The following is a 22,953-nucleotide window of genomic DNA, read 5'->3' as shown; positions in this document are numbered from 1 at the left end:
TGAGGAACTCTGATGTGATGTGAGGTGGTTTGGGAAGGGATTTATTTATTATTTGTCAATATTGGTAGGCTATTGTTGTTTAGATGCTAAAGCAATGAAGAGGCTATGGTGGGTAAGAGGAGAGAGCTCACCTTAAAGGAAAATTCCACCCTAAAACACTTTAACATTGTTTAAAAAATAAAAAACAAAGAGCTGTGGGTGATGTACCTTGCATTGCTGGGTCTATTTTGTTGTTTGGTGGTGTATTTTTCTTATTCTCTTGGATAGGGCTTAGTTGGCTAAATGAAGACGTCAGTCTCTCAGAGTAAGGGCTTCTTTGTAGACGTTCAAAAAATGCTACAGAGAAATTCATTGTTGAAGAGGGAGAATTACCAATTTCTCCATCGACAATAGCCTCAACAGTATTAAAATCATATCAACATATCGCCTGGTGACTTAGGATGTATCTTTATGAATTTGATGAATCTGATGAATTTCAAAATGTAATGCTTTATTTACTGTACAATGGCTTTCCAGTCAGTTGATCTTTGCATGTAAAATAAAACCCTGCTATATTTTGACCTCTGTCCTGACAAACTGCACCCCACGTGCCCAGTGACACCAGCGTCACTTAAATAATCTTATGCAAACCAGATCCCTGAAAAACTGGAATGTCCAAGATCTTTGCAACTTGCTTGACTTTGTTGTCCTAAATTAACACTATATTTAGTTTATTTAGGAGCAGCTAGCCCGAATCAGTGTATTTAAACTAGTGATGAACTATCTAATAATTATGAGATGGTATGTCATAAATATGACTTAGCATCTCATAATTACGATATACTAAGTCATATTGACGAGGTTTCTCATAATTATGAGATATCTGATAAATATGAGTTAGTAGCCTATCATATGAGATAGCATGAGAGTAATTAGGCTATGGCTTAGTAGGCCTGACTTAGTAGGCCTATCTCATAATTGTGAGAAACTTTCTCATCAGTATGACTTATCTCGTAACTGTGAGATAGTCATAATTATGAGATACTTAAATCTCATATGATGATTTTTTTTAACCGTGGCAGAAATGGGTTAGCAAATTATGGAACAAACAAAACAAATAAAAACAAATAACTCCACCGATTGCAGTTTACTAACACAGGGATACACGTGAGATTTCATATTCGATACAACATTGATACAATGTTATATATTATTAAACTAATATTGTTTCATGATTCACATCAAACATATGATCTCATCACACATGGAGCTATGTGGTGTTTCTGTCCTCTGCGGGCTTCTGTTCCCTGAAGAAACCCGAGCAGCAGACGGAGCTCCCAGCAGCCTGCGCCTCGCAGCATCGCCGCATCTCCCTGATCACATCCTCACACTGGCTCTCCATGTATTTGTTAGCTGTTGGAGGGGAAAGCAAGCGAGGAAAACTTAATTTGGCTTTAGCTTTTAGCAAAATAAAATAACATCTACAGGTGACAACTTTGTGTACCTTGTAAACACTTCTGAATTGCGCATGCTTGCTTTTGACACGGGTCTTTTGGTGGCATGCCTGGAAGAGAGCGGACATACTACAATCACTATTTTTGATGGTTGCAGTAAATACTGAGGCAAATGCATGTTACGTACTGTATGATTCACAAACGATACTGCACTGTTACAATATTTGTTGTATAGTTTGTTATGTTTTTAAATAAACGTATTTTCATTCATAAAGGATAATACACTTTAACGAATAATACACGTCTGCAAAACAAAAGGACTCGACCTCGAGTCCTACCTTTGTCCGAGTTTGCTGCTAAGCTAATAACAAAAGTTGGCACTTCCTGCTACAAGGAGATGTTTTGATCACGTGACGCCGTAGAGAGCCAATGAGATCATCGGTACAAATTGCAAAAGAACTTGCGCGACAGCGACATCTGCTGGTCTTTCAGGCTAGTAGGACAAAGAGTGGAAAGCAAAAGTGCTAAGTGCCGAACAAACTCCACTTTCTTCTGCTGTAAAAAAGAATAGTCAGCACAAACGGAAAGGAGATAAGAGTTGCTTTAAACAGGAAATGTTTGTAAATGTTGACGCAGTTTTCAAACCAAAAGATATGTGTACGTGCATAGCATGATGAGAGACTGATCTAGCATGTTTACAGTGTAACCAAAGTTTTAGCATTGATCTGTTTGTGTAGCCTACTTTTTATTGTCACTTGAAATGTGAGAACAGGAAAGTAGTGGCAGCCATGTCCAACAAGAACATCATAATAATGATACCGTTCTTAATGTAACTTTTATTCATACAGATAAGCAAATTAAGAAACAGTTTGTATTTACAATGATGGTCTGTTGACATTTAACATCAGTTTTGAACTTTAGGCCTATCTATGCCAGGATATTTGTAACATTAATAACATTCTGCAATTATTCAATATTAATGTTCCAGTATTAATAGTCCAACAGCAATCATTAATTGTAATGTAATTATTATTACTACATTAAGTGTACACATTTGTAATCTTATAAGGTGACTGAATTACATTAATATGCCAAATGAGTCTTAACAAAAGACAATATAAATTAGCAAGATTTCTCCAAACAGGATATCGTCTGGCGAAGGCAAACGTGTGAGCTGGGCTATATCCTATCCTAAACCAGCAAACTAGTTCACAGAATACACTCATGTTAAAATACCCAAATGACAATCAATTACCAATCACTAATGAGTCTATTCAGGTCATTTTCTTCATGAGGTCTCATTCTGGGTGAGAAACAGGATCTTCTTAAATATCTGTTGAGCCATGATTGCTTTATCATCTCCGTCCTCAAACAGGCTAAAATCCCCTTCAGCTGAATTCTCCTTATATTTCCTTATGTGGTCGTCTGATGTTATCATAAGATTCCTTTTTTTAAACACCTGAGTAAAGACAACAGAAGATGTAGGCACATTAGTACACAATGTATGGTAATAACTTGTACAAAAATGCACTTCAAAGTCCCTCCCCCCCTCCTACCTTTGGACTTTGCCTTGATGGTGAACTGCTTGCTCTTCTTGCCAAGCTTATTGGAGGCAGTGCAGGTGTAGGTTCCTGGGAGCAGCGAGGAGGAGGAGAGAACAGCTTCGTCCTCCATCTTCTCCTGTATGGGATGTGAGGACTGCCAGGTGTACACAGGTGTTGGGTGTCCTGCGGCGGTGCAGTTTAAGGTGAGTTCAGCACCCACTATAAGGTCCAACATTTCTGGTTCAGGACTGAGGAAAGCTGGGGGATCTAGGGAGAAGATAACAGGGGTTGTTTGTTACTGTGAATATGTGTAAAGATTATTGCTTCACTGTTGTATCCATAATCACAAGAAAGAACGTCCTCAAGGGACTTTTAATAAAGCAGTTACCAATGCATGAGAAGTTTTCTTCCAAGTGGTAAACATACATTTGGTCAATCAGATTGCTTGGATGAAAGTACTGGTTTAAAACTACACTCTTTTAGGAGGGGGACCGGCTCTGAGACTTGTTGAATGTCAGTGACTCACAGTATACAGAGGCATTAAGAGGCTCCGAGTTCACAGCTGGAGGAGGGTGTGGTCCCTCCGGTCCGAGGTCCAGCTCTGCTACACATCTGTACTGCACCCCGTTGTCGGCTTTGGTCGGAGTGATCATGAGAATAGAGGACACTTGGACAGGTGAGGAAGGTGTGAGCTCGGAGAAGGAGTGGTTATAAACCTCAGTCTGCCCTCTGTACCACCGCAGTGTGAGGTACTGGACAGGAGCGATGTTCTGGACCTCGCACAGCAGCTGGTACTCCTTTCCTTCCACCATCGGACCAGTGTGGTTCACAGAGACGATGGAGACGCTGTCTGGGGTTTCTAAATGAAAATACACAGCGGTGATGTGTAACAAATTTCATCAATGGTGATCCGTTTCTACACCAGGCATTAAAACAGGAGGTTGACTCACTGTAGAGGACGAGGTTGAGTTTCTCCTCGCACTGTCTCGGGGCAGTGAAAAACACTCCGTAACAGATGGGCTCCTCTATCCAGTCAATGAGACTGTCTACCTTCCACTGGACAGACAGGTCCTGCTGGGTGTGTGCTGCACCGATGGCGGACTCCCAGCCCAGAACACGCACTGGGCGAGCTGCTTCACAGCTGACTGACACCGGCTCCCCGAATCCCACCACAACCCTGGAGGGCTTGAGCACTAAGGAGCAACCTTCAGCTGACACTGAGACATAGGCATCATCATCATCATCATCATTATCATCAGTGTCATCACCGTCCTCCATGACAGCATTTTCATTTATACAAGCCATGCAGGCTATACCTATTGTGTAACCCTGCTACAACACACACTAAAGAGTAATATTCCTATAATACTCCTAGGACTAAATAGTGAGTTAAAAGCCAGACTTATTGATATTTTTTCTCCTATGGCATCATATCATCATATTCCTACAGGAACTGTATATAGTTTGCCTCATTTTGCTGTGATATTTGTTAAATTTATAATAGGATTGGGTTATAGGGTCTCAGTTGTTTTTCATAAGGGACGCACACACACAATGTAGAATGGGCTACAATGTCAATTAAGGAATGCAAAACACGGCTGTGCATAGCCTATAGTTTATTATTATTTCAGTGGCAACTGAGGGACATGACACAAACGTGAGTAGCCTAAGCCAAACTCAGGGGAGGCAGGCTAACCTATTGATCCTCCTTTTGTATGACTGACAGCTGATTAACGATTAGCGCAACGTGACCCTTCAAATAGTTGCGCTCACCTTGCTTGCCAGAACGAAAACACAGGAAAGGGCACCCCGTGCGGGTTATGCGGGATGTGGTGGAGCATAAACTCATCTAAACGCAGTTTAGCCACAATTTTATTTGCGGAATAAAGTTTAGCCACCTTTTAGCCTGACATATAGGTCTATTTATGACATATAGGCTATTCATAATGCACATCGTACTACATAACTAAAGAGTAACACAATGGTGTAATTATACAAGGATAGAATCTAAGGGAAAGGCATAAATGTAATGTGTAATTGATTTTTCCTTATATTGGTGGTTGTGATGCCCTAATGATCACCGACTGGAGGTTTACCCACCTTTTCATTTACCTACATCACTGTCGATATGCACCATCATAAGTAGGCTATTGCACCAAACAGCATCAACGATTCCAACAAGTTAAAAAAAACATGCTGCCTATTGCATCTTACCCGAGTAAAACTGGCAAAGCGCTATAATCCATTTCAGAAAGTTGTTTCCCATGTTTTCCCAGTGAGCCGTCGATTGAGAGAAAGGAGAAAGAAAATTCCAACTTGACCGTGCTTGGCAACTCTGAAGTGAACTATGTTGGAACAAAAGGGCTCCCTTCATCCCGGTTGACTTTGGGGGTGGGGGGTAAAGGGGAGAGGGAAATTTGACAGGTGGTGGTAGGCCTCTGGAAAAGACAGACCCTTGCGGAAAAGAACTGCAGGGATCGTATAATACATGTTTTGCAGGATAATATACAAATACCAAAGCAAAGGCCCCCACAGGAATAGAAAAAACAGTGATAGGCTACCATAGTACCACAGACACCATGAGTAACACTATGAGTCAGTGTAGGAACAATAATGTGATTTTTTTGTTAGGGTGTAAGACTAATAGGCCTACACCCATTTTTATTTGTTAGAAAGGGAAAAAAAGGATGAGGGGAAAACACAGAAACATGGTCAAAAAAAGGCATAGTCATCTAGGGTATTTCAGAAACTTGCACAATGATTACACTACATCTGAAAAATATTCATAATGCTATACAGTCACCCCCCCCCCCCCCCCCCCATGAAGTTCAAAACAGAAAACTAGCTCTGTACACAAAACTTTCAGTTCTTCTTTATAGCTGAAAGAAACCACTTTGACCCAGTCAGTTTGTTTGCCTATAAAGATACAGTATTATTATCCAAACTACATTTCATTACATTTACGTCTGTTGATTCTGGGGTTTGATGTGTTTAATATTAATAATACACAATACTAACATTTCTCCAATGTGTGCCTCAGGTGCTGCCATTTTACCGTTGTCAAATCAGGGATTGTAGCCTATCTTTGCAGCTTTGTTGTCCAACTGTAAGTCCATGAGAACAAAAGCTTATTTTCAGTTCTGCTTGCATGCTCGACTCCCATAGCTTCTGAGCTCCATGCTTTGTCAAGTCCCAGCAGGCAGGACTGTTGAGCTCTCCAGCATGTAGCCTGTAGGACTCACACTGTGACCAGAATGCTACACAGCATATCAGTTCTGGCCATGACTGAGGTACCAGTGAGCAAGTAATTGGATGCTTATTGGTGTATTTATAGAAAGCACAGCTGCTAATCTCAATGTACAGATATCTTGTTCGCTTTTGGTTATGCTGCCCCTTTCCAAGTTCTCTGTAGAAATATGTTAAGCTTGTGCGCCTATAATAAACCTTTTTTTACTCCAAGACAAATTGAGCAATATCCGCTCTGCCAGGTTGTTATAGCAACACAGTCAGAGCATACACAAACAGTGTTTTCTGGCGAGGCCTTCACTGGGAACGACAGGGACTAAACATAAAGAACACAATTTTAGAAAAAAAAAAAGATTTATATTGGCCAACACAGGCAGGATAACAAATGCTCTGCTTTACATTCACATTGTTTTGCACTAATTAGTATGGCAGTCAAAGCACTGTATAATGTATGCCAGACAGAATGGGAGAGAGAGGTCCAGGGGGTTGACAAAAGGTGGCAGGGAAACATAGTTCAGTGAAAGACACTAGTTTGACTTTGCCTCAATCAGTATTCTGCCTAAGGATATCATTGACAGAGAAGTTGGCTTAAGCTTAAGAACGAATCAGTGCATTTTAAAAACTACATTTACATACAATACATTGTTAATATTGAGGTCGAGATTTTTTTCCCTTGAAAAATGACTTTTCTCATTCTATAATTTTCACTCACAATGACAACAATAAACAAAACAACTTTTTCCAGTACCAGTACACCAGACACATTTCTAACATGGAATTTCCCAGCTCCAATTAAGGTAATTTCAAGGAGAAACTAACCGTCTAATAGTAATAAAACCTAGATGTGTCACCAAAACCAGTTTGTCACCAGTTTACAGTAAAGGTGTGGCTACAGTTTTCAGTGCTTTGGTAGTGTACACTTAGCAACACATTCAAAAGCCGTTAATAGTGCATATAAAAGCATACCATGGGAACAAATTAGCATAATGTATACTTAAAACTATAATTAACATACCCAAAATGTAAAAAATAAGATAAAATAAAATAAAAAAGCAGCTCACCAACAGCATTTTAGCCCATAGCAGAAACACCTGACAAGATCTCACAGACCTCTCAGGTAATTATTGTAGCTCTATCATGCAAATGTCTATAGACACACAGATGATACCTGATTGGATAAAAACAATAAAGGAATGGCTCAAACTTTAAGGAGAAAATGTCCTTAAAGTTTGGTCCTATGTGCAGAATTAATGTTATTGTGCTGTTCTCCTTAACTCCTTAACCGATTACTGAGAAACATGACAACACTACAGAATGCGTCATTAAAAAGGAAACAGGCAATAACGCAACAATGCCTGTTTCATCACAGTTGTGTGGTTTCCATTGAGGCATAATGCAATTTGCGTCAATACATCTCATATCATTTGTCATCAGTTTTTCAAGTAAGAAAAAGTAAAAGACTTTTTCCACAAGGTTGCTCTGTATACAGTGACTTATTGTCAAAAATGTGTCACAAGTGTACAAAGCAGTAAAGTGTTAAAAGACAGTTACTGGGATCATGCATTCTTAAAAGGTAAAGTGGCCAAGCAAGACTGGAAGCAAAATCATGAGTACTGTATGCGAAAACACACCATGCTCCTAGGCCATCAAGAGACAAATGTAATTGGCATGTTTCTCCTCATCCCAAAAAGGACCACAGAAGGCACCATTGTCATTCAAAAGCCATGCAGAGGTGCATTAAAAAAATCAGAAGTCAGTTTCATACAATCCCCGATGAGGAAGTCCTTCCGCCAGGAGAGCTGCATTTTCTGGTAGAGACTGTTCCTTCACGGTTTACAAAAACGACACCGGCAGCGAAGAACAGGACACCCAGGGCCGCTAACACTCCAACTATGGCTGAAAATGCTGTTCGATTCCCTGTGGGAGAGCGGAGTGTTTGTTACATTCTCTCTCTCAGCTCACCTGTCCAGACTCTAAAGGTCTTGCGACAGAAGACTTTCTCTGTTTTTGATAAACCACACAGGCCAAAATGAGAATAAGAACAGACAGCACAGTCGCTAAAATCCCAGCAGTGGTCCCAGGGTGACTACCTGATGGAGAACAACAGCATGGAGGAATTATAGAATTATAAACACTGCGAGAGAATAATGAAGTAGCCTAGAACAAGCTGAAAAACTTGACAATTTCTTACTTGGACTTTCAGCGATAATGAACTGCTTGGTCCTGGTGCCCAGGGCGTTGGAGGCTGAGCAGTTGTAGGTGCCTGGAAGCAGCACGGAGGGGGCCAAAACGGCCTGATTCTCCGTCTTCTCTTCCATGGGATGTGAGGACTGCCAGCTGTATACAGGCATGGGGTTTCCCACAGCAGTGCAGTTTAAAATGATTTTAGCACCACCTGCAATGTGCAGCGTCTCCGTTTCAGGCCTTACGAAGGTTGGAAGGTCTGAGGAGTTAAAAAAAAAAAAAAAACATTCAGAGAGAAAGGTAAAAGAAACCCAATATTCTCTTACAAACTTGAGTATTCTTATGGTTATATTAAGAGGGGATTAGAAACTCACACTGTACAGTCAGTTCATGTGGTTTTGATTTCATCATGGGGGGAGGATTTGGTCCCGATGGTCCAAGGTTCAGCTGTGCCTCACAGAAGACCTGAGCACCGTTGTCATCTCTATGGGGGGTGAACTGGAGGGCAGATGACTCATTCACTGGAGTTTTACTCGGGCCGTCATATGACTGAGTACGGATGATGTCATTTCCTTTGTACCATGTCACAGAGAGGTTCTTCACTGGAGCGACATCAACAATGTCACACTGCATGTGGTACTCTGTGCCCTCCACCATCGGGCCCATATGACTCGACGGAGAGATGGACACACTGTCAGGCATTTCTGTAAAAAACAGAATGTGGTGAGAAGCACCAGAGAGTTTAACTTAAATGGTGACAAATTATTTTTCACACTTTGTGCTTTTCATAGCAACAGGAAATAATAAGACGTGCGCCTGTGGTTTTGAATGAAGTGGTGGGCTACTCACTGTAGATGGTGACTGATAGTTTTTTCAAACACTGTTCACCAACAGAGGGATTAAAGAAGCATTTGGGTGCTGCTGTCCAGTCTTTCAGAGCTGATACTGTCCACATGAGAAACTTCACATTTTCCCGCAGGCCTGTGGCTCCATCGGTGGACTCCCAGCCCATCCCGTCATGCTCTGTGGCCGACGTGCTGCAGTTGACTGAGACGGAGCCTCCGTATCTCACCACCACGCTGGGGGTGCTCAGCTCAATGGGACAGGAGGCACTCACAGGCCCTGCAGGTACACAGCACAGGACAATACAGGGTGAACAAAGAAGCGGCCTACAATACAGTGAGATACAAATGGTAATAAAACAATATCTTCAATAAAAATCGAATCCTATTCTGGTGTGATACAAATTAATATTTCTCCCACTGACTTTAAGTATAGGCTGTAGGTTTCTTGTGTGTTGCTGCCCTCTTTGCCAAGCAGGTGGAATTAAGGATCTCAACTTTAAAAGTTAAATAAAACAAAAGTTACGTAAATCATCATCAAGTAAATAAACAAGAAACCATGCGATGATTAAAACAACAGTCTGACCACTGGATACAAAATGTTTAGCTTTCAAAAAAGCCCAAACGAGACTAACAAGCACAACAAAACGAAACAACAACCGGATGAATTACACTTCCATGGTTTTAGGTAGCCTGTTCTATGAAATGGGCGTAGGCCAACCTGTTTGCTTCCTAAATGTGAATCAGCGAAATAACCCTACATATCATGACACAGTGTTGGGATTTTGTCTCCCGTGTAGCCTAAATGTGATCTGGATAAAACACCTGGCACAACAGAAAACATTGTTTTACCTATGCATGCCATTATTCCGCTGAAAATAAATAGGCCTAACCACGTCATTGCTGCCCCACAATTAATCAGCGCAATATACACTTTTACGGTTAAAAAAAAAATCCAAAAATGGTCGCGTTGAACAGGATTATTTCCAAAAGTTTTTCCCTCGTTGGTACACGCTGCGTCGCTCTTCTCTGCTGTTCTTCTTCTGGGCCCAAAATTTCCAAAGTGTGGACTGAAAGTACCCTATGCTGCATTCACGTGTTTTTCGTAAACTCCTGATAGAAAATATCAGTTGTTGCGCATTGAAGCTACTTTTGGGCGGAACTAATAACAAAATGAACACCGGAACAAAACATCGCTTTGTCAGGTGACACAGAGCTACTAGGTGTCATAAAATCTCCAATTTCCCAGTCGTGGATACTGCCCAAGGAGGTTCTATATTAACTATTAACTATACTGCCATGGAAGTGTTTTCGGTTACTGATTTGTGGAATCGTTCGTGTAAACCTAAGTGTAACTCGTAATTCCGACAGTCCCTGAACGCAGCCGCCTCGCCACACCTTCCTAACTTGTAAACCTTTCCAAAGAAGTATGTGGTTCCAAGAATGGAAGGACAAATCTTATCTGACTGAAGGGAATCAAAAGAGATAATGTTTATTTGTTTCGTCTCGGTTTCGTGTTGTAGAGCACAATCGCTCAGGAATGTGGATCTACTTGACATGAAAAGTTAGGGAACTTGTGATGTAGGCCTTTCACATCAAGGACCCCTAATTTAGTACCCATTAGAGCCACGGACCCCCATTTGCTTTTGTCTCTCGGACCCAAATCTGAGAATATCTTTTATTGTGACACTCATGAGTGACCAAAGACATCTACCATGCCAATAAGTCTAAACAAATGTATACTTTTTTAAACTTGCAGCCTATGTATTCATTTGAGATGTTGGAACTGTTAATATAACTTGGAAATGTTTGTATTAATTAGTAAATTAAGGAAGAATAAGAGTTATTTATGAAAATGCCATTCTATTGTGATTTGTTTACACACAGGTAGATCTTCTTGTTTGTATCCTTAACCACATTTGGAGGATAGTTTTCAGTAACAAAGCAATTTCAACATGGAAAAGCCAACTTTTTAATATTAAAATACTGTTTTACACCAAATAGTCACAAAAAATTTACAGCAGTATTCACAGGTGGGTTATAATGTTGTCCTCCAAAGACCTGTAATTATTTATTCTCTAGGACTCAACTTAGGCCACAACCTTTTCACACCAACTGGCCCTCCCGTTATTTGCAGTTATTTACCTCAACAAATATCAAGGTAGAGAAACAGTCTTTTACCTTAGTAGCACACATCCCTTCATGCAGTCCAATTTCTGCTCCATCTTTATCGTTTTTCATAAATAAATATAAGGTTTTACATAAAATATTCATCTGCCTGTACAATTCCAATAGGCATTAGACTATCAGTCATTCAGTTGAAGCATACAAATGAGGCAGAAGACAACATGTCCTATAACCCAGGAGCCTGACACAGTATGGCACAACAAAGGGCCAGGCACTGAGAGGAGCCACAAACTCAGAAAGAAGTGCAGAGTGGCTATAGGCTTACAAAGAAAAGTGAAGGCATCACAGGCTCAGTGGACTTGGTCTGCGCACGCAACAATGTCCACAAAAGGGTCGCAGCTGACATGCTCTTTCAGAGAGTCAAAGTCATACTTTAAGGGAAGCGAGTAAGAGATAAAATGGGAAATAGTGCACCTCATGTTAGTGGAGTTCTGCAAACACCACACCAACAATCTCTGGGTATCACTTGCATGCTAAAATCATGTGTGGTTTGTAAAGTAATTACATACATTTATCAGAGTTTGTGTGTGGTGGCTGATGGAGCAGAATCCACAAAAACGAGAAACGTCAAACCAAAGACAACAAAGACATTCATTTGTACATTAGATTCCCTTTGTGCTCATGAAAAAAACAACAAACCACTTTCTCTGACAACACTGACTTACACTTTCAGTCCTTGCACCTCTTCTTCTTTCTGCCCACTGAAAACAGTTACACTCCAGTAGTATACATGACAGCCTACATTATGAGCTGAAGCTATTTGACTTCAAGTCCCCATGAAATTAACTTAACTTAATTTTACTTCCTGGAAAACACAGTATCTTTAATGGTGACCTCATGCTGCACTAGTCGGCCTAAATATAAATTTCTAACCAATAAAACCATCAGATTTTTTTGAAAAATCCCTCCACTCCGCACCCCTCCCATCAGATAAAATCTCCTTTCTCTCCCTGACTCATATTCCATTGTTTTAGACTTTTGAATGACGCCTTGCTGCATTATGTCCCACCCCAATATCCTGTTTCAACAGGGAATGCATCGAATCCAGAAAGTAAAGATACCAATTCATGGGGTCTTTCATAATCAGATTATTCAATAAAAGGTAAAACAGAGATTATATATGAGCACTAAAGGCTGATTTCTAATTTGCAGTCGAAGTGTCACCTTTGCTACCATAGACTGTAAAAAAAGATGGAGGTAGTGAGTGTGACATCGCCCATAGGTTTCTGAAGGGCCGTTTTGAAACCTAAAGATTGGGTTTACGATTTCATTCTCTGAAACCCAGGTTCTGCGTTATTTCTCACTACGAATTCAGTGACATCAGGTAATCTTCATAATTTGAGGATGAGGTGACGTACAAATGAGCATATTTCCGAACCTCCTCAGCTAGTCTCTCTTCGATCTGCTTCAAGTTGTCCTCAGTATCGGCGGACATCAACCGGATACCCTACAGGTAGGAGGAGCGACCCAAGCGGGCCAGTGGCAGTTCTTGCGGTCTTGGGGAGGTGCCACTGCAGCCCATGCCGGCACCACAAAACACCTACGATGTAGCTACGGCGACACTTTGATGCAGAACCATAAATCAGCCCTTAAATGTGGGGATAACAGAGTGTGCTAAGTATGGGAGGATTGCAAGAGATACTTCCAAAGGGTCCAGAGTCCAAAGTCAGCCAGCTGACGGAGTGGTATTCAGCCCCTTAACCACTGTAGTCTCTGGTGGCGGAGCGGGGCTGCTCATTCAGAGTGGTCAGAGCTCTCCATTTTGTACTAGAAATAGATGCGCTGCTAAGACAGTTTGGTCATGGGGAGCTGTGTGTCCCAGCCGTTGTGAGCTACGTTGCCATTCTGGGTGTTGAGTTTGGGGTTTTTAAGACTGTAGCGGCGCATCTTGGTGTTCTTGTAGTAGATTGAGTAGATGAAGACGAAGATGACGGAGATGACCACTACTGTGACGGCCACGAATCCTGCTATGAGGGGCAGGTAGTCCTCTGTAATGAAAGAGACAAAATCAAACGGACAACCCATTAATGTTGCAAAAATTCAAATAGTCTCCCTCTCTGACATGCAATGACACAACATCTGAACCAAGATTCCAGTTATTACTCTACCAGTGTATCAATAGAGATGCAACTATGCTACCTATAGGCAGAAGTGCGAATCAAGATTATGAAAACTTTGCTAATTATCCGCTTACGAGGTTAACATGTAACCCTACGTTCAGACAAGAAGCAAGGCAGAATATACTCGCATGAGTGGTATGCGACATGCAATCACGTTTGATGACACCACTTGATACAAAAGTAGCAACGAATGTATAAAAAGTAGCTAAACATTTTTGACAAAACTTACCCGAACCTGGCCTTCTGCCATGCCCTCTCCTTTTTGTTTCTGTCTCCGCATGTGAACGACGTTGAGCGACGCACTTCTACAAGGAGCTCTTTGGCCATTTTGGAAATAAATTTAGAGGCGCCTGGATAGAGACCCACTTGAAGCTGATCGGCTTTCGCTCTACTGCATCAGGTGAATTTCTTGCTCAAAGTGAAAAATTTCAACTCAAGCAAACGCCTCTTTGCCTAAATGTGCACCGTCTAGAGTGCAATTGCGTCCATGTCGCGCAGTTTGCCTCTTTTTATTGATTATTCGTGTATTTGCGACACCTCTAATTATTTTTTTTTTGCGTTTTGTCTGAACGTAGGGTTACAGATTACAGCTGCACCATGTAATTGTGGGGAAAAATGACTTGCAGTAATCATTTGCAAATGTTCAAACCTCATAAGAAATCAAAAATAAGCTATTGAGCCAACAGTAACTCTTGAAAATGATGTCCTCTGTTGTATTGTAGGGAAGGATGTCATTAGTTTCAAAACCATCTTCCTGAGATCCTCTTTCCCTAATGGAGCACTTTGGGGGAAAGTGCAATTATAGCTCTTCGGCAGAGTTTCAAATTTCCTTCCCAAAACTACACAGTGGAGTTTAAGGTTAAATGTGCCGTTACCTTTTAGAATCACCTCCACCACCAGGGAGCTGGAAGCGACATCGTTAGTGGCATTGCAGGTGTAGAAGCCCGCTTCAGAGACGGTGAGTGTGCCTCCAGACACACGGACCACTTTCTCTGAGCTGTAGAACCACTGGATCCTCGGTGGCGGGTGACCTTCGGCTTCACAAACAAGCTCTTCAGGATAACCTCTGAACACGGGTATTCTCGTCGGAAGCTTCGTGGCGTTAATGACGGGCTTATCTGTGAAGACAGAGGGGCGCACAGAGCAGTGTGACGTCAGAAACGATTAAAAGGCTGCGACCCAAAATGTATTACAATACTTCTGGTGGCTCTACATGACAAGAGTACTAATATGTCAAGTTGATCTTGGCCAGTGATATGAATTACATAATTGTAGGACTGGGCAGTGAAAAACATTTCTTTAACCTGAATCCCAGAGCAAGACAAATATTTTCAAACCAGGATCACAGAGTAAGACTATTTTTTGGGTCCCAGGCAGAAGGCTATACACTGAAATATTACAAATCTCACATTAAAATAAAGAGTATACCATTCTTGCAAGCATAAACATTTCTGGCAATGATTCATAAGTATTGGCTCAATCAGTATTTGTGAACATAAACAATCCTCTCCCGGAGCCAGAGAGACAAGACTCAAACTAGTGATGTCTTAGCGATGTGCAGCATGATGCTGCTCCATTCACAATGAATGGGAGACTGACTTTGTGAACGTATACAAGTATTATCTGAACTTTGACATTCAAATGAGTGTTGTATTATCATAGCGGTGTAAGTGTTGAGTCAGAAAATGTTCCCTTATCCCAATAAAATTATTTTAGTCAAACCAGAATATTTTCTAATACGTTCTCTCAGAGCGGTACATCAGTGTGACGCCACAGATTAGGGGGCGGGACATACTCTTCTCTGGTTTCTGGTTATGGGAGACAGGAGTGAAGGTTCACAAGTAAAGGCTCGACTGCCCGAGGGCGCAGCAATATTATATTTCAAAGCTGAAATTCAGTGGTCCCCCCCCAACACACACACACACACACACACACACACGGTAGACAAAACTATGGATCTCACAATAGACAGTGATGTTGAGAGGACTGCAGTTCATGGATGAAGGAGACTGCGGTCCCAGGTCCAACCGAGCCTCACATCTGAACTCGGCTGCATGTTGATTTCTGCCCAGAGTGACACTGATGGTAGACGACACATTCACCGGTGTCCTGATCACATTGTTGTCACAGTCTGTCTTCTTCTGTGGTGGGCAACCAGTCACTCGCAGTGTGCCTGCTGGTCAAAAGCGGGAGAAAAAATTGAAGAAAGAAATTGAAACAGTCTTCCAATCACAGTCATCCTTATATGGTCATAAGCTCAACTGAATTCAGATGATTCCCTGGCATATTTTTTACAGCAGGCCGCGCAGGCCGGTCAATGAGGCGTATAGACTACAAGTGGCATGGGTGAAGGCAAAAAAAAAAAAGCATTTAAAGTAACTTCCCTATCCAAGTGAAGGACAGTTTGTGAGCAATTACACATTAACACATTATCCTGAACAATTCTGAACACTAATCCTGAACACTACACTACCGCATCCAGTGTCTGGGAGAAGCCTTTCTTTGGCAATGTCCTGCTTCATAATAGACTGGTTTATATGAATTACAGTTTATAATGAGAACATTATCTTATCTGTGCTGCATTTTCATTAAAATCTCTCTTGATAACATACTGGTTTATAATAGCCTCGAAGATTTTATAGCCTTTCCTTCGTAAACCTTCTTGGTGCTGTGCTCTTCTAAATTGTGTGTTTTTTCTTTCATTTTTACTTCACTTTTATTGTCATTTGTTTTATTCTGGTAAAGCACTTTGTAACTTTGTAACATGACTGTCACTAGAGCCCATGTGAAGAAAGGTTGCCCACCCTTGCTCTTGATGGTTTCGTTCCCTTGGTACCACCGCACAGTGAGGTTCTGCACAGGAGCGACGCTGATGATGTCACACTGCAGCTGGTACTCCGTCCCCGCCACCATCAGGCCAGTATGGTTCACAGACTGGATGGAGACACTGTCTGGTGTTTCTTGGGAGGGGTAATTTTAAAAAAGTGTCAAACAAATCAGAATAGTTGAAAACCTTTTTGAGAGATCTGTTTAGATGTAATGACAGGGCAAGTACAAAAAAAAAGGAAAGGGAAGTTATCAGTACTTACTATACATGGTGAAGTCCAAATGTTTCTGGCACGTTCCAATTCCCTCGAATGTCGCAGTACAGACAGGCCTCGGGTCCCAGTCCTCATGGCTCTGATCAAACCACTGGCTGTCGTTGATGACGCCCTGTAGAAACTGCCAGTATATTTCTTTCACGTTGCTGGATATGGTGGATGTTGGCGTGCACGTTGCCAAGTTTTCGCGTTGATATTGTACCACCATCCTGTCTGGAGTTATCTTGATAGGGCATTCGGGTTTTGCACCTGTGGCATGCAGAGCGAGGGGGGGGGGAGATGTTATTACAGTCCTATTCTATATTATACAAATATCTCTATCATCATAACACAACATTTCCTAGTCCAGCGCTGAGAAAAAGTGGTGAAAAGTCACATGTCTGTAGACTGTAGAACAAAAGCTGTGACTCAGAAGACTAAAAATACAGGAAAAGGGTCAGGAAGGATACCCCCCCTCCCCCCCCCCCCCCCGCCCAAGGAAAGGGGGCACTTAATGCCAACTAGTCTTTGTCAAACTTTTTAACATTATTTCTCCTCCCAAACATTTCGTTATGAAAAAGTAGAAAGATATAAATAACACAGCTATTATACAGGAATATTGTAGTGATACCAGAGGAGATTAAAAACATTTAGGCTAAGTAAGGTCTTCATAAACTCACTAATGGGTGCCATAGACACGCCATACGCCCCTATATGAATATTTTGGTGATTTTGCATTAGTATTCACACTGCCAGACAATTCGTTTCTATTTTTTAAAAAAAAGCACTTTAAAATGATTGTGTCTCATAAATTTCAAAGACTTTCTCCAGTCTACTTCACATGGCTGGAGCGCCTCTCGTTTCAACGCCGCTGCGTGGTTTCACCATCATTCAGCAACAGGCCATATAAAATAGGCAAAAAAAAACCATTATACATTTTATGTGGCGTGTTGTTGCGCTAGTTCTATTCGCTCTGCCTACCTGGGCCATTTCAATCTCGCCAGGAAAGGGAGCGCGCGGTCTGGCGGTGCCACAGAAACTTACTTGATTCTGACCCGTTAGAAAGCGACAGCAGCTCCAAAGTCAAGATGATTGAAAGGAGACGAACAGAGTGTAAATCCTCCATTGGAAGAAGAGTTTTGTTTTCGGTCGCTTCCGTTATACTGAGCTCCTCTAAAGTTTCTCCTCCTTCGCGTCAAGTTCACGGGACGCGCCAGCAGACTTGTTGACTTTGGGAAAAAGCTAAGCTAAGCTCCCATTCACCGTATCGCTGCCTGCTAAACATCACAGGAGAGGAAACAACCCTCCCCCACACTGGGCTGCAGACACCGCCTGTGTCTATAAATGTAAGCCTATTACTGTATAGTCTATCCAGTTGTGTCACAGGATACACTGTATGGGTTGGTGTTCAGATTTTATTAAATGGCTTGACCGCCACAAAACAAACATACAAACTTTAGCTAACTAACATTCAATAGATAGATTTCTATTTTCAAAACTACTGTAAACTGTTTATAAAAATAACAGACAAATCCCAGTCAGTAGCTGGGATACACTGGGATACATTTCACAAAAGTAATACAATTAACCTACTTACAAGTTAAGTAATTAGAATTAATGAAGGTCTATCTCACATTAAGGACTATATTGCAGATTATAACCCACTTAACTGTCTACCCTTTCTCATTAGACAAAATGTTAAACGTTAAGCAGGCTGCCAATGCCAGACAATCTGTTTACATCGTCTGGCACCAGCCTGCTTATTGCATTATTGTTGTATTGATTATATTGACCTTACCTTTAACAGTGACCCTGGCTGTGTGAGAGACGATCCCCCTCTCGTTCCTGGCGTAACACGTGTAGGAGCCGATGTTGTTTGCTGTGGCATCGTGGATGTGCAGACGGGACACTCCATCTTCAGTTTCCACCTTCACATTGTCAGCCTGGTAATAACTCCAGAGATATTCAGGTCGCGGGTTGCCCATGGAAGAACACTTCAGCCACATGGTAGAGCCGAACTCAACTTCAGTGTCCTCCAGCTCATTTATCTTCGATGGCGGGTCTAGAGACAACAATATGAAGAGTGTGAGTGTCAGAGCAAAAGTAGAATCACTCGTACTATTGATCTGCGTTTGGGATCTTCATCACAGTAACTTACACAAGACATCAATATCCACTGTGTGACTGATGCTTGAGAGCTGGTTTGAGGCAATGATCATGTACTGTCCTGCATGACTCCTGGTTAGCTTCTCTGGAAGGTCCACCTTGTCCCCGTCTTTGTAAAAGGTGGTGTTAGGTTGAGGATAGCCCTCAACAGTGCAGGTGAAGTTGTGAGTAGCGTACTCCACCGCAGTGTAACTGGCTGGACAGCTTAACTCGGGTCCATCTGAAACAAAAAGACTGCTTATATAGTGGAGTCAAGGAATTCAAGCTCGCATCAAACAACATTGGACTGTAACATGTTCTGCATGGCGTAATGTTGAATGAGTTGGGTTTGTGGGTCATGTGGTCCTGGCTGATGTAAACACTGAATGTGAAACTCACACAACACAGAGACCCATATGTTTTTGGCGATGACGATTCTGCCTTCAGCTTTAATGGTGTACAGCCCTGCATTGTCCCTCTGCAGTGAGACTGTGGGGTCTGTGGGCTTCCCATCTTTCAGCCAGGTGATGTTGGGGGAGGGATTCCCTGCCACGGGGCATCGCCCCTCCAAGGTCTCCCCTTCCAATATCTCGATATTGGAACAGCTTATATCTGGTCCAACTAAAGGGGGGCAGATACAACAACCACGTATGCCATATTATATTTCTTTCTAGAGTTCAACAAATAAAAAGCAACTAAGATGTAAATTATCCAGTTATCCATGAGAACTGGCTGAAATAATGGTGCTTTCCCCTTTTAGACTTGTGTGCCACCAGTATGGGACTATTTGGTCTTATTACAGCTGTGTGGTCCAACAGAAATTACAGTTGTGGTCCAAATAACTACAATTCCCCAAAGTAACAACATCCCATTATGGGATGCAATTATCATGGATGGCTTGCCGCTGACATAATATCTCTTATAGTGCTTATTATGGAATAGTAAAATAGAGTAACAATTTTTATCCAAACTCTGACTTATCAAGCATTCTATTCAAGTGTTCTAAAGGTCAAATATAAGCTATAACACAGTAATATGCCTTTCTTTCTGAGGCCCATTTCACTTAAACCTTCCCTTCATGAAAATTAGTAATATGTATATGGTATACTTACAGTGAACTGTAACAGGATACTGTTGTGAAGTGGCAGAAAGAGAGGGTCCTTCCGGCCCCAGGTCCAAATGAGCCTCACATCTGAACTGGACTCCATCATCATATCTACTAGCTGTAAAGCTGTGGACAGATGACTGATTCACTGGTTCCTTACTGGGATTGTTAAACCTGTCGATTGTGGTTTCATTTCCTTTGTGCCACGTCACAGTGAGATTTTGAACGGGAGCAATATGCTGGATGTCACATGTGAGGATATGCCTTTCCCCCTCAATCATCAGACCAGCAGAGCCGGCGCTGGAGCTGAAGGCGACGCTATCTGGAAATGCTAGAGACAAAGTAGAGGTTATCAGAAAAACAGCTGTAGAACCAAAGTGTTGTTCTGTCCTGTACAAAGTGGATAAAAACAAGACTTACTGTAAAGAACCACTGGTAGGGTCTTTAGACACTGATCAAGCTCCCCACTTGGATTCTCTGGTCGCTGCTGGTTGATGTAGCATTTGGGACCGATGTTCCAGTCTGTTAGGTTCTCCACAGTCCAGGTCGCATGGTTGACATCATCCATTAGACCTGTGCCTCCAATCGAAGCCTCCCAGCCCATGCTATCAAGCTGTGTGGCTGATGTGCTGCAGTTGACTGAGACGTAGTCTCCATATCTCACCACAACACTGGGGGGGCTCAGCTCAATAGGACAGGAGGCATGCAAACCTGCAGGACAGGGTGGAGTGCAGATCCATAGTATTTGCACACTTGCCTTAAGGGAAACATTTCATTTGTACTGACACTTTGTCTTATGTGTCTTTTATGTATCGTCAATGATGTAGTGGTAAAATAAAAAGGTGGGTAAACTAGTCATGATCATCATAAGGAAACAATAATATAATTAAAAAACAATTATACTTTAAGTAAAGCATTAATTTATGTTTGTTCCTTGAAAGACCCTATATCTTTGTATAACTTACATCACTTTGATACTATTTACTATGATATATACAATGAATTTAGGTCATAAATATTTATATCGGCCTAAAAAGGTGGGTAAACTGTGTTTCTTTTACCCTCCTCTATAATCTGTTTATTATCTTTGTAAACCTATTGGAGTATTGGAGAATTACAGTAAATGGTTGAAATGGCATTAAAAGGATGATTGTTGAATGCTCAAAAATCTAACCATCCTGTAACAGCAGTAAAACATGGTGTTTCAGTACACTGCACACTCTGACACTATCGATTTTAGGATTGTAAATATAAATGTAATCAAACTCAAGTTCTCTCTCTGTCTCCAGAAATATTGGAACCTTGACCAAGATGAGCCACAAAGGTAAACCACACAAGTTAAAGAGCCATATGTCCCCAAAACTGAGACATCTAGTTTGTGAAACGTGTATGGTATTCCTGTTTGAGATGTTGGCTGCTGCCTCTTGCATTAGAATACATGATTGTCATTTTATGTATTGCCTCATTCAGTTCAATTCAATTTCGCTTCAGAATCAGAATTCAGAATCAGAATCAGAATTCTTTTATTATGCCGAGTATGTTTGCAAGGAAAGTGACTTGGTGTGGTTGGTGCATAGGTACATAAATATCAAAATATTAACAAAATATTAACAACATATATACAAGCATTGTATATATATGAGAGGTAGAGAGTCAGTGAGAGGCAGGGGGCTTGTTTGTGAGCCCCACTGCCATGTCTCAAATCCAAGGAATAAATCAAGAAACTCGACGCTGTGGCACTGTGAAACACGTTATAGTACACTGTAGGGTTTCTTTTCCACTCCATGCGGCCAAACATGCCTTACATGACGTTTCTTAGCTTTCCACAACTTGGTTTGTATAATGTAGTTATGACAGCCCATCGCTTTCACTGTGATATCGCCCTCTTCTGGTTGAAACAAGGTTATGCACCTTGGTATGTTAATGCCTGTCTCAACCTGCCGCTATTTCATTGTTACTGATGACTAAGCTATGGAAAATAAGATGCTCATACGACGGGGTTTTTTTAAAATTATTATTATTATCACTTCCCCTTTCTATATTATGTTTCAATCCAACATTTCAGGAACTAGCCAATATAGTTTACCTTGCTCAAAAAATAAGCCCGCTATCGAGAGTACTTTTTGAGAATATTATTTTTGAGAAACAAAAATAACCGTGGCATGATATAGATATATGTATATTTTTTCCCCATTGTCAAACAAGCAACTGCTGAGGAGCAAATAAACAAAAAAAAACAGCCTACCTGTCGCACTGAGGAGGAAACCCACAACAAGTGGAAGAAATGTACTTTCACTCATTTGATTTGAACAGTATTCCTTATGTATTTTCTGTCGTCCGTTCGGCTCAGCGGCTCATTTGGCGCTGCGTCCTCGTGATCTGTTATAAACCGATGAAGTAAAACTAGAGGAGAGACAAACGGCAAACACATGCCCTGCTGGAATACCCCGACACTGTGAAAGACATGCTCGCTCTCTCTCTCTCTCTCTCTCTCTCTCTCTCTCTCTCTCTCTCTCTCTCTCTCTCTCTCTCTCTCTCTCTCTCTCTCTCTCTCTCTCTCTCTCTCTCTCACTCACTCAATGTGCAACAGTTGGGGGACTGAGGTTTGTGTGAATATGTCAAGGAACAGAGATATGAAACGCGTTTTATGACTCAGAGGGTTACATGCTAGAACAATGACAATAGGACTGTAGTCACATGTTTTATTATAAAGCATTCAATTTTTTTGTGTTTACATCTAATTAGAATTATTTTCATATTATAGTTATATTAAATTATAAATTACAATTTAATGTTCTGTCAAACCTTTTATTAGCAGTTCTGAATAATTACAGTACAGGTAGATTCTGAGGTTTAGGATTTACTGGTGGAAAACAAACTCTTCATAACTTTCAGGTCTATTGCAGCTAAAGGTGAAATGGTTACAAACAGGACATATTTAAACATCATTTACAGTGTTGAAATACATTTAAAACTCATGTTCAGCTGCTACTTTCAGTCTTTCTAATGAGAGCTCAGCAGATCAGTTTGATAGTGGAAAAAAAATTATCCAATTCAGTGACATAAA

General features: G+C 41.3%; 2 protein-coding genes across 2 annotated transcripts; both read right to left on the bottom strand.

Annotated features, from left to right (window-relative positions):
- Nucleotides 1–1,117: 1,117 nt before the first annotated feature.
- On the bottom strand, nucleotides 1,118–1,832 carry cmc4 (C-x(9)-C motif containing 4 homolog (S. cerevisiae)). The gene is made up of 3 exons (XM_071920691.2): nucleotides 1,772–1,832; nucleotides 1,484–1,543; nucleotides 1,118–1,392 (listed from the first exon to the last, which is right to left on the bottom strand). The coding sequence occupies exons 2-3, from the start codon at nucleotides 1,539–1,541 to the stop codon at nucleotides 1,250–1,252; spliced, it is 201 nt and encodes a 66-aa protein (XP_071776792.1). The 5' UTR covers nucleotides 1,542–1,543; nucleotides 1,772–1,832; the 3' UTR covers nucleotides 1,118–1,249.
- A 471-nt stretch (nucleotides 1,833–2,303) lies between these two features.
- Nucleotides 2,304–22,386, bottom strand: LOC139928210 (hemicentin-1). Its single transcript, XM_078284519.1, has 22 exons — nucleotides 22,132–22,386; nucleotides 20,307–20,597; nucleotides 19,894–20,217; nucleotides 19,181–19,402; nucleotides 18,795–19,022; nucleotides 18,435–18,698; nucleotides 16,646–16,906; nucleotides 16,361–16,516; nucleotides 15,520–15,732; nucleotides 14,432–14,674; nucleotides 13,223–13,424; nucleotides 11,623–11,650; nucleotides 10,102–10,330; nucleotides 9,257–9,529; nucleotides 8,782–9,111; nucleotides 8,415–8,666; nucleotides 7,986–8,140; nucleotides 5,192–5,360; nucleotides 3,928–4,194; nucleotides 3,504–3,836; nucleotides 2,990–3,244; nucleotides 2,304–2,892 (listed from the first exon to the last, which is right to left on the bottom strand). Exons 1-22 carry the CDS (start codon nucleotides 22,184–22,186, stop codon nucleotides 2,885–2,887), a joined length of 4,758 nt encoding a protein of 1,585 aa, XP_078140645.1. The 5' UTR covers nucleotides 22,187–22,386; the 3' UTR covers nucleotides 2,304–2,884.
- Nucleotides 22,387–22,953: the final 567 nt, after the last annotated feature.

Source organism: Centroberyx gerrardi, chromosome 7, assembly GCF_048128805.1.
Source record: "Centroberyx gerrardi isolate f3 chromosome 7, fCenGer3.hap1.cur.20231027, whole genome shotgun sequence".
NCBI classification, from domain to species: Eukaryota; Metazoa; Chordata; class Actinopteri; order Beryciformes; family Berycidae; genus Centroberyx; species Centroberyx gerrardi.
This window is presented reverse-complemented; position numbering and strand designations above follow the sequence as displayed.

Bases quoted from the DNA above. Each gene is read 5' to 3' on its own strand.
- LOC139928210 (XM_078284519.1), bottom strand. From the start codon at position 22,186: ATGAGTGAAAGTACATTTCTTCCACTTGTTGTGGGTTTCCTCCTCAGT. The intron at 20,218-20,306 runs GTAAGTCTTGTT...CTTTGTCTCTAG, and splicing joins CCTACCAGTGGTTCTTTACA to CATTTCCAGATAGCGTCGCC. The intron at 3,245-3,503 runs GTGAGTCACTGA...TCTTCTCCCTAG, and splicing joins TCTTAATGCCTCTGTATACT to ATCCCCCAGCTTTCCTCAGT.
- cmc4 (XM_071920691.2), bottom strand. From the start codon at position 1,541: ATGCCACCAAAAGACCCGTGTCAAAAGCAAGCATGCGCAATTCAGAAG. The intron at 1,393-1,483 runs GTACACAAAGTT...CCCCTCCAACAG, and splicing joins AATTCAGAAGTGTTTACAAG to CTAACAAATACATGGAGAGC.